At 42.3% G+C, this 12,247-nt stretch overlaps 1 protein-coding gene across 5 annotated transcripts in view; it reads right to left on the bottom strand.

The window, feature by feature from the left end:
• Positions 1-12,247, bottom strand: part of gramd1bb (GRAM domain containing 1Bb) — an 83,018-nt gene that overhangs the window by 5,065 nt on the left and 65,706 nt on the right. For 3 of the 5 annotated variants that reach the window (XM_035679468.1, XM_035679470.1, XM_035679466.1), the window contains 14 exons: positions 10,621-10,641; positions 9,934-9,957; positions 4,850-4,934; positions 4,125-4,228; positions 3,924-4,019; positions 3,568-3,648; positions 3,353-3,468; positions 2,265-2,427; positions 1,913-2,105; positions 1,607-1,750; positions 1,346-1,464; positions 1,092-1,234; positions 841-944; positions 84-384 (listed from right to left, as the gene is read on the bottom strand). In XM_035679468.1, the coding sequence (XP_035535361.1) occupies positions 84-384; positions 841-944; positions 1,092-1,234; positions 1,346-1,464; positions 1,607-1,750; positions 1,913-2,105; positions 2,265-2,427; positions 3,353-3,468; positions 3,568-3,648; positions 3,924-4,019; positions 4,125-4,228; positions 4,850-4,934; positions 9,934-9,957; positions 10,621-10,641 (1,694 nt within the window). Of the gene's footprint in view, positions 1-83; positions 385-840; positions 945-1,091; positions 1,235-1,345; positions 1,465-1,606; positions 1,751-1,912; positions 2,106-2,264; positions 2,428-3,352; positions 3,469-3,567; positions 3,649-3,923; positions 4,020-4,124; positions 4,229-4,849; positions 4,935-6,258; positions 8,142-9,933; positions 9,958-10,620; positions 10,642-12,247 lie in introns of those variants that run through there. The other 2 variants (XM_035679467.1, XM_035679469.1) reach the window with 2 other exon arrangements.

Below are 12,247 nucleotides of genomic sequence, written 5' to 3'. Positions count from 1 at the left end.
ATACAAACATACCAATATGAGAGATTGTGCACTGTGTGTGTGTGTGTGTGTGTGTGTGTGTGTGTGTGTTGTCTGCTGCGTACACAAAGCTGATGATGAGCAGCAGTTTGGAGACGCTGTAGAAAGCGAGGCCTCCGGGCAGGTGATGGTGTTCTGGACTCTGGTGTCTGGTCTGTGTGGAGCCTGCCACTTGTTTGATCCTCTGAATCACTTCCTCATCCGTCGGCGTGGTCACGGGGCTGAGCGCCTCGTCCAGGTGCTGGCTGCGCATGTGGGGGAGTGGCCTCTTCTTCCGCCTCACCGTGGAATTTTTCACCACCTTGGCCTTCGGAGACAGCTGGTGGGACTCATTTAGAATCTCCTCCAGCTTGGACAGCGCAATGTCTGAGGAGGAAGAGGAAGACAACTTTCACACATTCATATCGAATCCCATCCAGATACAATTAAAGATTGACAGACTTGTTGAAAATATTTACATGTTGCTATTGTGTATCTGTTCACTTCTCTTCTCTAGTAGTAGCAAAAAATCAATGTGAAAACTAAATCTGTGATTCAAAGACAAACTGTCTCATTTTTAAAAAAAGGGTATTTGAAATGTAATTTGGTTTTTATATATTTTGTTGAAATGAGTTCTGTTATTTTTTGTAAAGCACTTTGTAACTGTGTTTTAAAAGGTGAAATAAATAAAAGTTTTTTTTTTAATCATTATTATGATTAAATGTACAATTTATACAAAGTGCAGTGCTACATGACTGTTACTTCTCAAAAATACCATAGCGAATCCCTGGCAGACATAGTTTTATATGTTTGTAATAGAGACGGACTACACTATAAGTTTACCTAGATGGCGGAAGTTCTCCTCTATTCCGCTCCAGAAGTTTCTCTCTATGAAGCCTTTCACCAGCCCCCATGGCTGTTTCCTGTAGCGCAGCTCTGTCGATACCCTGGCAGACATAAATGCATTTATACTTTTAGAGAGACAGCCTTTTATAATAAGATACAAAACTGGAAATATAAATTGGTAGACTATCAAATGTTGAAAAACAATCCAAAAATAAAAGAACATAATACATAATCCATGTCTTACTCACCGTAACCGACACTTGTTCTTGGCCACCCTGGTGAGAATGTAGTGGTTGAGAGTGTAAAAGTAATCGTGGTAGGGCACATCGTGCGTGATGACCTCGGCGTCAATGATGTAGCACTCACTCTCCTGACTGGCTTTGTACAGAGTCTGACAAAGGACAGAACATGTGCTTCAACTGATTGCTATTTTTAAAGCCATCTCAAACTCAGAAGGCAGAAACTATCAGAAATGTGTCTGATAAACTAGGGTTGACGATACCTGTGTCTCACTGGCTGTGGATGTTTTGGGGGCCAGGGGGTTGGACAGTGAGATGGTGTACATGATCTCTCTGGTCTGGTTCCCAGCATCCTCCTTCTTCCACGGCTGGTACGCCACATCTAAACAGCACAATGATGAAGGAGAGAGAGAGAGAGAGACAGAGAGGCATGAATTAATTAATTAATTAATTGCAGCCTGCAGGGGAGCGGATTACCTTTACTGGTCAGAGGTTAGCTGTGTAGAGGCATCAGAAATACTGACCTGAGATCCGTCTTTGGTCCATGAAGTCACTCATGAACTGCGACTCTGTGAAGAGGATGTCGTAGAGCTTGTCCACACTGAACTTGTAGACCTCATTGATGTGCTGCCTGCCATTCAGATCTTCATGGAAGGCCTGTACTTCACCTACACGTCCGAGAGACACACAGACAAGAGGACAATAAATTCAGTAGTTTCAGATGTTACTGGTATCATCTACATCATCCTGTTATGAGTCACTCAAAGCCTTTCCACTAGAACATAAATACATAATTTATGAAGAAGAGAGGTGTTCATTCTGTTCTGTACCTTCGTCGTGCGTTTCAGAGGAGTCACTGAGCTCAGTGGGGATGTCTTCGTTGTCGTTGAAATCCAGAGAGGGTGAGGAGACAGGACCACCAGGCCCGCTGGTACCATTGTTCGTCTCTTCCACTACCAGTGGCAAAGGAAGCAGCTCGCCGTCTGTTAGGAAGTCTGCATACTCTTCTGCTGGGAGATCGAACTGGGACAAGACAAATAAATCACATCAATAATGTTTATCAAGAAAATATCTTATTATTAACATCTAGTTTTCTGAGAGGTGTTGCACTTGATTTGACATTGATGAATGTGTGTATATATATACACATGTGTGAGTGTTGAAACAACATATGTCACTTACTGTGATGGGTGTGTCATGGTTGCCTGGGCTGGGGATGGTGCTGTTTGGGACGACCTTCTTATGTAACAAAGGAGGGCTCCCCTCAGGCTTGGCCTCGGCACTGCTCTTAGACAAGTTGTCATTGTTGATCTCATTCTCTTCATTGGGAATCTCTTCACTGAACCTGAAGGCACCAAAGAACAGCGACAAGAGCAAAAACTTAACTCACTTCTACTCATCTCCTCTCACATCATGAATGAGGGTTTTGTAAGACCTGAAGTAGTGTTTGCAGACTTTTTATAGGGCGATTTGGCCTAGGTGCAAGGCGGGCAGTAGTTCAGACGTTTTGATGATCACAGCAAAATTGACTTAGTATACGTGTGTGCATATAAATCTGTGTGCAGATGAAAGAACCACAAAGCCACAAAGTGGGCGGTTTTGGATTTCATTAAAAGTGTGGGAAAACTGAAAAAAATCTTTCCACTTCACTTTACTAATAGGTATGTAGACTATTATCTCTCATTACAAAGCCATAATCACTTCAGGACCATCTAATTGGACATCACTTCAGCCTTTGAAGTAAATCTTTCCTCTCACATTGTCAGTTTGAGTTCATAGCCTACGTTTCCTCAAAAGCAAGTTGACACTGCAAGTGCACTGGAGACCAAACAGGTTCAAACCATGACTCTGTATTGATTTCGCCAAGTAAATCCACTAAATACATGAAGGGAAAATGTAAATGAAGGACTGAGGAGTGATCTTTGTAGCCTACAGATGAATGCAGTACTTGCTGCGTTGCACCTTCTGCAACCTTAAAGCTCTCCCTAGTTGCTGAGCAGCATGCAACCCAGCTGGTAAACCAAGGAGTTCGACACAGATGCTATAAGTTGCAGCGTAAATGAGCTGAGAAGCATGTTGGGTGCGTAATTTTGTATCAAAATGGATTATCTGAGTTGGACAGGACGTGTGTGCTTGTATGTGACAGAGCATGTGAGTATTGCTCGTTATTGGACTCTAATTATTTTGTAATTTGGCTAATTAGGTAAATGGCTGCTTAATGTTTATAGCAGTAACCATAGTAACTGATGCCGCAGCATAAACAGACTCACCCCATCGTGTTGAAGTCGTCATCGGGGGGAACGTAGTCCTCGTCGTCACTGGTTAGGCCGAGCTCGTTGCCATAGCACTGATGAACAAAGTGCCATAGTTCTTTGGGGCACAAGGGCTGCGAGAGGCATCGACCAATTACAGTAAGAAATGAGAAGACTGTGTGTGCAACCTACCTAGGCACCTAATCACCAAGTAGAAGATCAGATTTGCTTACCTTGTCCAGCAGCGCATTCTGCCACAGTCTGAACATCATCATGTAAGTTCGGTCCCTGGCTCCAAATGAGGTGAAAAAGTGCTGTGAAGAACACACGATAACCATGCATGAGTCTGGCTAGCACTGGAACGAAACAACACTAACTGTGGAAAACAAAGGCCAGTTTTGAGGAGCACTGTTTAAACCATTGTATTCTGGGATTATTTTCATTACTAGTGACATATTTAGCAGTGGCAATGGGCATTAATATGCTGCTAACCATTCTCCAGTCACTTTTAGTCAATGTGTGGCAGGAACATGTCTCCTCAAAGCTGGTACTAATATAAATGCCTGTATTTTCATCCTGTATCTTTTACCTTCTCAGTGTCTGTGCAGACCTGGATAGCATTGGGAATGAGGCGGGCAGTCTTCTCTTTAGTCATCGAGCAGATGTCCTTTAGCCGCACTGTCAGCTACACACACACACACAAATGTATACAATTATACATACACACACACACACACACACACACATTATAGTATGACCCAATACTGCCAACAACTGCTAACAAGCATACCAGTGTTTCCCAGCGAAAGATGTTGCTATAGAAACAGATCCAGTTCTCAGAGAGGTAGAGTCGTCCCTGCAGGAGGATGTCCCGTTGAAGAGCACAGGAGTAGTCTGGAACATAAAGACGTCAAAGTAATCAGAGAAATTACAAAAGGAATCACAGAGAAACTATGCAATTAAAATACAAATCATCAAAAGTATGTTCATCTCTAGATCAGACAAAAGAACAAGCAAATAGCCAATCAAATTCACTGTCACAACCTCACTGCAGTATTTTTCAGTGCTCCGGGCTGTGTGTATAGCTTGTTTATTAGCTGTGAAATCATTATTACTAAACCATGTCAAACCAATCACACTCTAAGCTCAGCTTTACACTAGAGTGTTATGTTTGAAGGCATTTCAGACAATGACAGTATTCATTGGAGTTGAGAAAATAATGCAACAACAAATTGGCTAAACTTGTGACACTATGTGTTCATGGCACAGTGCGGTAGGTAATTTAGACTGCTGGAAAAGTTCATTATCAGGTCATAAGTTACACAAAGCAGAGAGAGTACTGTTTGCATTGTCACTGATAAAGAAATATTTGAATCATGTCATCATGTACGTGCATGTCCAATATTTGTTTGAGTCTCCTCTCTGTTTAGTCTCCTCATTTTCTAATCAGTAACAATTTAGCTGCACCCTTCCCTTCCCTCAGATGGTCCCTGTTTGCGCATGTCGTCCACTCACCCACAATGAGTCTCTCTGTGTCTGGGAGCTGCTTGAAGAGTTTCCTAAAGTCCTCATTGCGCTGCTTGTATGTCGGGCTCAGCACCTGCAGTGACAGGCAGGGTCAGAAACAACACCACACACACGCATATGCTTCCAAACTCACACTCTTCATGCTCTCTGACTCGCTCACTCACAAGTGTTGTCTCCGCCACGCAGCCCGAGTTATTTGTTTCCATGACCATGTGAGAAAACCGGGTTAAAACCACCCACAGGTTTGATCAGGATGTCTGGTTTACTCTAATTATAGCGTGGATATCATTCTGTGGGTGATTTTGACCGGCACTGGAAATGGATGTATGGTGAATGGCAAGCAGAGGTATGTGACCTGAGTTATCCCTAAGGCTGCATTGTTATTGATTCTAAGTAAAGTGATTCAAAGCGCAATCCCAAAAACATCAGCCCAGCTGCACATAATTCAATACACATGCTGCAATGACAGAGCATTTCTAATATGAGTAATACAGAGCAAATCTGGCAACGAGGCTTCTGTTTAGTGATGAGGGGTAGCACAACTGATGGAACCCCAAACAAACCTCAAACTTGACACAATAGTTTCGTTAACCTGGTCAAAAAAACATTTCAGGACTGGGAAAGATCACACTCTCATTTGCTTGGCTTCAGCAGACATGATTATTGACAGAGAGAGACTGTGATGCATAAAATCTCCAAAAGTTGCCAAAGTGAGAGCTCTCACTGTCTGTGCCAGATGCTTTTCCTTCAACAGGAAAGCTTCAGGAAACAATAGCTGCCAATACAGTAACAAGAGGTATAGTGAGACAAAAGAAAAATATATTCCTCTGGATCAGGGCTGGTGGGAAAAGAACAGATCGTTCACATTAAAAATCACTGCATGTGCCTCCCTTGTAAAAACAAAAACATTGAAATACTGTTTGGGAGTATTGGTTTCTGCTTCTACTGGCCGTTGAGAAAAATGCAGTGATGAGAAAAACTGCTCTGAAAACATGAGTGACATCTCTGAAAGCCCTCACTAATTGCCTGGAATTGAGTTTAACTGCACAGACCACCAGGATGCTTCTTTCATAAAACCTTCATCCATGACCAGAAACAAACAAACACACCTACTCTGCAGTCCAATGAACACTCCAAACAACAGGCCTCTATGAGCTAGGGGAGAATTCAAATAGCTATGACTCATACCCAACCCAGTTGTTTTCTTTAGTAGTGGGGAATTACCACAGAATGCTTACAGCAGCGTACAGTGAAATGTTTTCCCCTCTCTTGTGACTGCACTCTGGCCCGAAACAGAGCTCGATAATCTTTCCCAACCCAACATTTCTTTAGCTTCTTCACTTCATTTTGTTCAGTCCTCTCTTTGTGGTTTTCAGCTTAAGTGGAGGTCAACTTACAGCAGGGATCTCCTCAGAGTCACACTCAGGGTCCTGAAGGTCCGAGGCAGCCCAGTCCCACTCCCAACCCCACTCCCCTCTAGCCGGACCCTGCAGAAGCCACCCTGCCAGTGCCTCATCCAGCTCCAGCACGGCCTCCCAGTCCGACATCGTACAATCCTCATACAATTCCATATTTCACCGGGCCAGATCCTTTTTGGCGCCTGAAAGGAGGCAAATTTTCCTAAAAGGGGGCCCCAGCGGGCTCTTCTGATGTTGGAGAGAGTTGTCAGTTACAGTTGGTTTGGAAAATAAGAGTGGAGACAGCTTGTGAGTCCAGTGGTTTGGAAGCTGGAGTATCCGCCCCCTGTTTTGGGTGCTGCTCCCAGTTCAGTGTTGAGCGGTGGACACAGCACACTCCAGCCACATGATCCTTGTCTCGCTCTGTCGTTTTCTGGCTCTCTCTCTCTTCCTTTCACACACACAGGGAGAGGAGTTACGGCCGTTGCCCTCTAGTAACCCCGGCCAACAAGTCCTTTATTATCATGCCAGTAGCTTTTTCCTTTTTTCCTCCAGCTTACTCCTCCTAGTAAGTGTGTGAGCTGAGCTTGTGTGTGTGTGTGGTGCTGTCGAGGTCTGAGTGCCTTGTAATTGCCTAGTTTACGACCAGCAAAGAATGAAGCAGACTAATGTAAACAAAGACGTAGCTCGAAAGGAAAGACGCTACAGTAAGAAGAAAGTAAACAGGGCTGAATAAATAAAGAGAAATTAATGTTTTCAGACCGCTGAAGTGTTTGCTGAGTCCGTCTTGCTGTCTGACAAAGTGATTGAGTTACAGAGAACAGATGTGAGCATAACCTCCAGTTACCTCCGCCTGCAAAACAACACCATCAATCTTGACAGGGTCTGCAGTCTAGAGCTTCAATCGCAGGGTGAAGAGGCTGGACCAACATACTGGAAATATTCCTGTATTTCATCTGATCATTCATTGTATGGATGAAAAGATGCTGGAATCCAAACAAAAGGTATCCAAAGCTCTGATCAGTGTCGACTTGAAGGTATTAAAGGTATTGAAGGTATGGAAGTGGTCCCCTCCTTTCTCCGTGCCTTAGTATTGAGGTCATTCACGTACTCTTAATACTTGATCACCCTCTGTCACTCTTAGCAGGCAAGAAAGATGCAGAGCTCGCAGCTCCTATTTTGGCAGGCATCGGCACGCATGTCCTCCCACTATTCCCAACTAAAAATATTTCAAGAGTCAAGAAGGTGGGCATACCCATCCCAGCGGCAATACAAGTAAAACACAACTGTTGCTGCAGCGTGCAGCTCATTGACTCCTGCTGGAGGAAGAAAATGTGTAGCCCACATTTATGTGCACTTGAATGGAGCCATGACTTCCACCTTTCCTCTGCTGTTATTTCCCAATCCTCACTTTAACCAGACACATCTGAAGCGGAAAAAAATAGACTCTGAATCTTCAGTCAGCGGGCCTCATTGGAAAACAGTGCTGATCATTCACACACAGTTCTAAAAAGGCCTTCAACCCTTTAAAAATGCCTTTACATCATGTGGATGAAATTTCAACGGAATGTGGGTTCATCTGCTAAAAATCGCCTGCGGAACAAACCGTTCTTCGAAACGTCCGTGCTGAGAGCAGTCCTTTATTTCTCGCTCATTCAAGTCATTTTCTCCAATGAATCAAGCAAAGAAGGAGGCTGTTGTTGACTGATGCAGCGTCCAGTGTTCAGGTGACAGTGTGAGAGTTGGGATGAGGTGGAACTGCGGACACACACTGTTTATGGATTTAGTTAACTATTAACTCGCTGGACAAACAGTAGGAGATGGAAGAGACTGGTACTGTAAACCAGGGTGGGGTTTTAGTGTTTAAGGGGGGGAGGGAGGGCTGGAAGTGTGTGTGTCCATCCTGTAAACAACAATCCTTTTACAAGGGTTGTTTTTTTATTTGATGGGAAGTCAGGCAAGGTATGTGTGTGGGTGTATTGATCCGAGTGAAGCAATGTGAAAATGCTGATCTATGCAAATCTGAACAAATTCAAATCACTCACTGTCTAAAGTACCAATCGCATGTATCTATGCTACGTTTGTCAGTGTTTTCCCTTCTGTTGCTAACTGCCCGGAGGGTGCCGCGGAAGCGTTTGCGACCAACTTGTGTAGATGCAAAGTGAATGAACAGGCGCTGTCAGAGGGCTGCTGAAGAAAGATGGCCACTGTGTGCAGCTCTAACAGGCTCAGAACTCACAATAGGACGGATGGACTTGTAATCATTGTGGATTCAGTGCCATGGGAGGTCATCATTGCCGTGTAGAGTTACACACACCTACACAGGCACACACTGTCCTACATGCAGGCGCATACACATACAGTCCCAGCCAACTGAAGTAAAAGTACCAATTGGACATATTTAACTTATTGACTGAGCTTCAGTATTTATTTTATGAGTAAGGTTGCGTGTACAAGATGTCAGGAACACAGCCCTAGTATTGAACATTTAAAAAAAAGGTAAATTCACCATCGTGAACCCACGTGATGGTAAATTCCACACAGCAAAAACACTGTCATTGTGGTTTAATGATTAAGAACATCCCAGTACAACAGTGTGGCTAACTGCTGACTTTTTAATAGCTTTTGGACAATAATGGAGCTCTTTGGCACAGAGGAATAATATATCATAACATATGGTATCATTGCTGATTGATCTCATTGATGTTTTTGGTCTTTTAATAGGATATGACAAGCTTTATCTTTGAAGAAAATAAGATAAATAAGATTTTGGGACTACATAGTAGGTAATATAAGTCGGGGGTATACAAAAATCAGTTTATTAGATGACTGTCCTGGTATCTTGTACACTTGATGCAAACTGTGTTGGTAGCCAGTTGTATGTTATCTGTAAACATGACACTTGCATTTGTTAGACATTAAAAGTGTAAAATTCAACTCTACATTGTTACTTGTGTTGCTCATTACTAGTTAGCGGGTCAGTAGAGGAAATGTGAGTGGCTTACTACAGCTGAGTGCATTAGAAAAGTATTTAAGAAGCTGTCTGGACTTTTTGGACCAAGCCTCTTTTGAACTCCATTTCTCTACCTTCCCCGTGCTTTCTTCTGATTATCGTACCTGGACCCTAAAGCCTAAAAGTCCTACTGCCCATGTTAATTAGGACATATGTAGACAAAGAAACAGAGGCTGGAGGGAAACATGCCACGACATACAGCACCATGCTCCATTCCCCTGTTGTTCAAAGGCATTCAAGGCTCGTCCAGAGGCCCTTGGGATGGTTTGTTGATTTTTTTAGTACAGTGTGAAACTCAGTGGGCCTGTTACCACCTGTTGCGTACCAGAATTAGAAGTTTGAGTGGTGACGGTCAAAGGCAAATCCAGATCTCTCTTACTATTAATACATTTTAAAGAATTGAATAAGACCACTAGCATTAGAGTTATTCTGTAATTTCAACTATAGAACTTTAGTTGGACAAATATTGTTATGTTTACTGTCAAAATTACTTCTTCCAAAGTGTGGCTTTGCTGAAAGGTGGTAACAACACTGACTTGAAGTCAATGAAATGAGAAACAGGCAGGAGAGATATTATCATTCCACTGGTCTGAGAACCAAAATACAGAGAAAGAGAGACAGAAAGATATCCAGGGTTGCACAAGAATACAAGTCATGCTTACTCTCAGGATGTGTTGTCTTTCATGCTGGGGAGAGAGGGGAAGAGTGTATACACAGGGAATAAAAAAAAAGAAATAAAAAAATGGGAAAAAGTCCAGTAAAGACACTTCTGGAGAAACTACGGTTTCACACAGAGAGGTGTAAAGTAAAATACTCATTCTTGCTCACTTTGTGGGCTTAATTAACACAACAGGCAGCATATAGGTTGGTTGAAAGTAATTATTAAGGCTGTTCAGCAACTGACCACATTTAAAAGAATTATAGTGGGGTCAGAAGTAGTGTTAGTGCACCATCTTGTGGCGCAATATAAAATTGCAACACTCTGGCTTTGTGCTGGCTATTTTGTGTCTACCATAAAGAAAAAAGAAGCTAAAGTTATTAAGTGTCCTAGTGTAGTCTTTGTATTCCCTTGATTCCCTGCATCAGTAAGGTCCACCTGTTGCTCTTTTAAGCCTGTGCTAATCCCTGCCTGGAGAACCAGTAACCCATACTAGTGGTTTGGTGCTCCAGTAAACAGGGTCAAGGACAGCAACCTTTCATCTCATAAGCAGCACTCGCCACTACAACAGCTCCAAGAGACTTCCAGGAGTCCACATGACGCAAACTCACATCAGCACACATATACACCCGTAAAAGACTTACAAGATCACATGTGTTGATAATGTAAATAAAAACAAGGTGTGACTTACGTTGTACCAGCTTTGGCTCTTCTGTGGAGAGAGAAAGAGAGACAGAGTATGTATTTAACTGTGTGAAACTTGTACAAATACTGCAGCAGGCTTGTGGGCTCACACAGACATACAGAGGGTGCGGTGTGAAGGTCATACTGTACCTCACACTCCTGCCAGGAATTACAGGAAGTTATCAACACCATTTAAAATCCAGAGTCTGTATGTTTCGTTTCAGCTGTGCTTGGTTTTGAACCTCAAAGTGCTGAGGTAAAAACTGTGAAATTCCCTTCAGTTCGCTCACTGCGGCCAACAGATAACACTGATATTTACAAAGATTTATTGAGCAATCAAATAAACAAATCTTTCAAAATAAAATGATTTATGAGAATCTGCTTCCTTTACTGGCAGAACTGAAAGTAATTTCACTCCAAACCTGCCATATACTTCATTAGTATATTAGATATATTGTTTTAATACTGTTATCGTGTTTTTATTGAACATTCCTGTAATACAATATGTCAGTCTCTCTGTCTTTAGAAGTCACCTATAATTTATTTGACAGTTGTTCCAGTGTAAAATGACTCTAGGAATTTTCATTTCACATTCACATTTTACAACCATTTGATTTATGAAACTTCTTAGAACTAATTAATAACAAGTGAAGCGATGTCACCTTCTTAGCAAGTTTTCTTGGCAAGACTTGGTGACCTACTATCATTTATAACTTTGTGTGCTCTTCATAAAACAACAAATTGATTCTCTTGCAGTTCAAAACAGCAGAGGGCAGCAGAGATATATCTTAATCATGACTACGACATTACAACATTTTCCAGCCACATGTAAAACACACTGTTCGCTCTAACAGTCTAAGAGCAAAGGTCCCAGAGGGGAAACATGCAGGTGATCATTCAGAGGGTGAAACAAGGAAGAGGGTATTCACAAAGGGGGGAAGAAGGAGAATAGAGGGGTAAAAAGTGATATCCAGTGTTTGATTCCAGTGGTACAATGTATAAAAGCACCAAATTGTAAGTTAAAGAAACAAAGAACTAAATATTATTTAGATATTTTTATAAGTTATAGTTGGACCTTTCCTAGCAAGACCACGGTTAAACATTACTGCATCTTTGCAAACTTGATGATAGCGATTATCATAATATAGCCGAAGATTGAGAGAGAATGTGTTTCAAACATTTTCTTGTTTTAACCTGGTGGATAATAACTTTTACAAATGGCCACTAAATGTAGCAAAATAAATTGTATATATCTGTTTGAAAAACCTGAAACACATTACATTTGTCTTTGGTGCCTCGCGTCATCAGTTTTCTCTGTGTGACAGGGTTTGGTGGTTATCTAGTGTGCCTGGTGTCAGTGGGCAGTGCGCTGCAGTAGCAGGCCTGAGGCCTGGCTGTGACGATAGCTGCGCTAATGTGGGCTAATCTGATTTGAAGGTGACAGAGACACGAGAGAGGAATTACTTTGAGGCCACTGTCTAGATAAAGTGTGTGTGTGTGCCACTGTGGTTGACTTTGTGTGACTGCACACTAGTGAGTTTGTGACATTCATGACAGCATTGTTTACATGGAGAGAGACAATTTATTGTGACTGTATACATGTGGAGTGAAAGAGAGACAGAGAGTGAGAGAGA

Source organism: Morone saxatilis, unplaced genomic scaffold, assembly GCF_004916995.1.
Source record: "Morone saxatilis isolate NCDOM2014 unplaced genomic scaffold, NCSU_SB_2.0 Contig8, whole genome shotgun sequence".
Taxonomy (NCBI): Eukaryota; Metazoa; Chordata; class Actinopteri; family Moronidae; genus Morone; species Morone saxatilis.
This window is presented reverse-complemented; position numbering and strand designations above follow the sequence as displayed.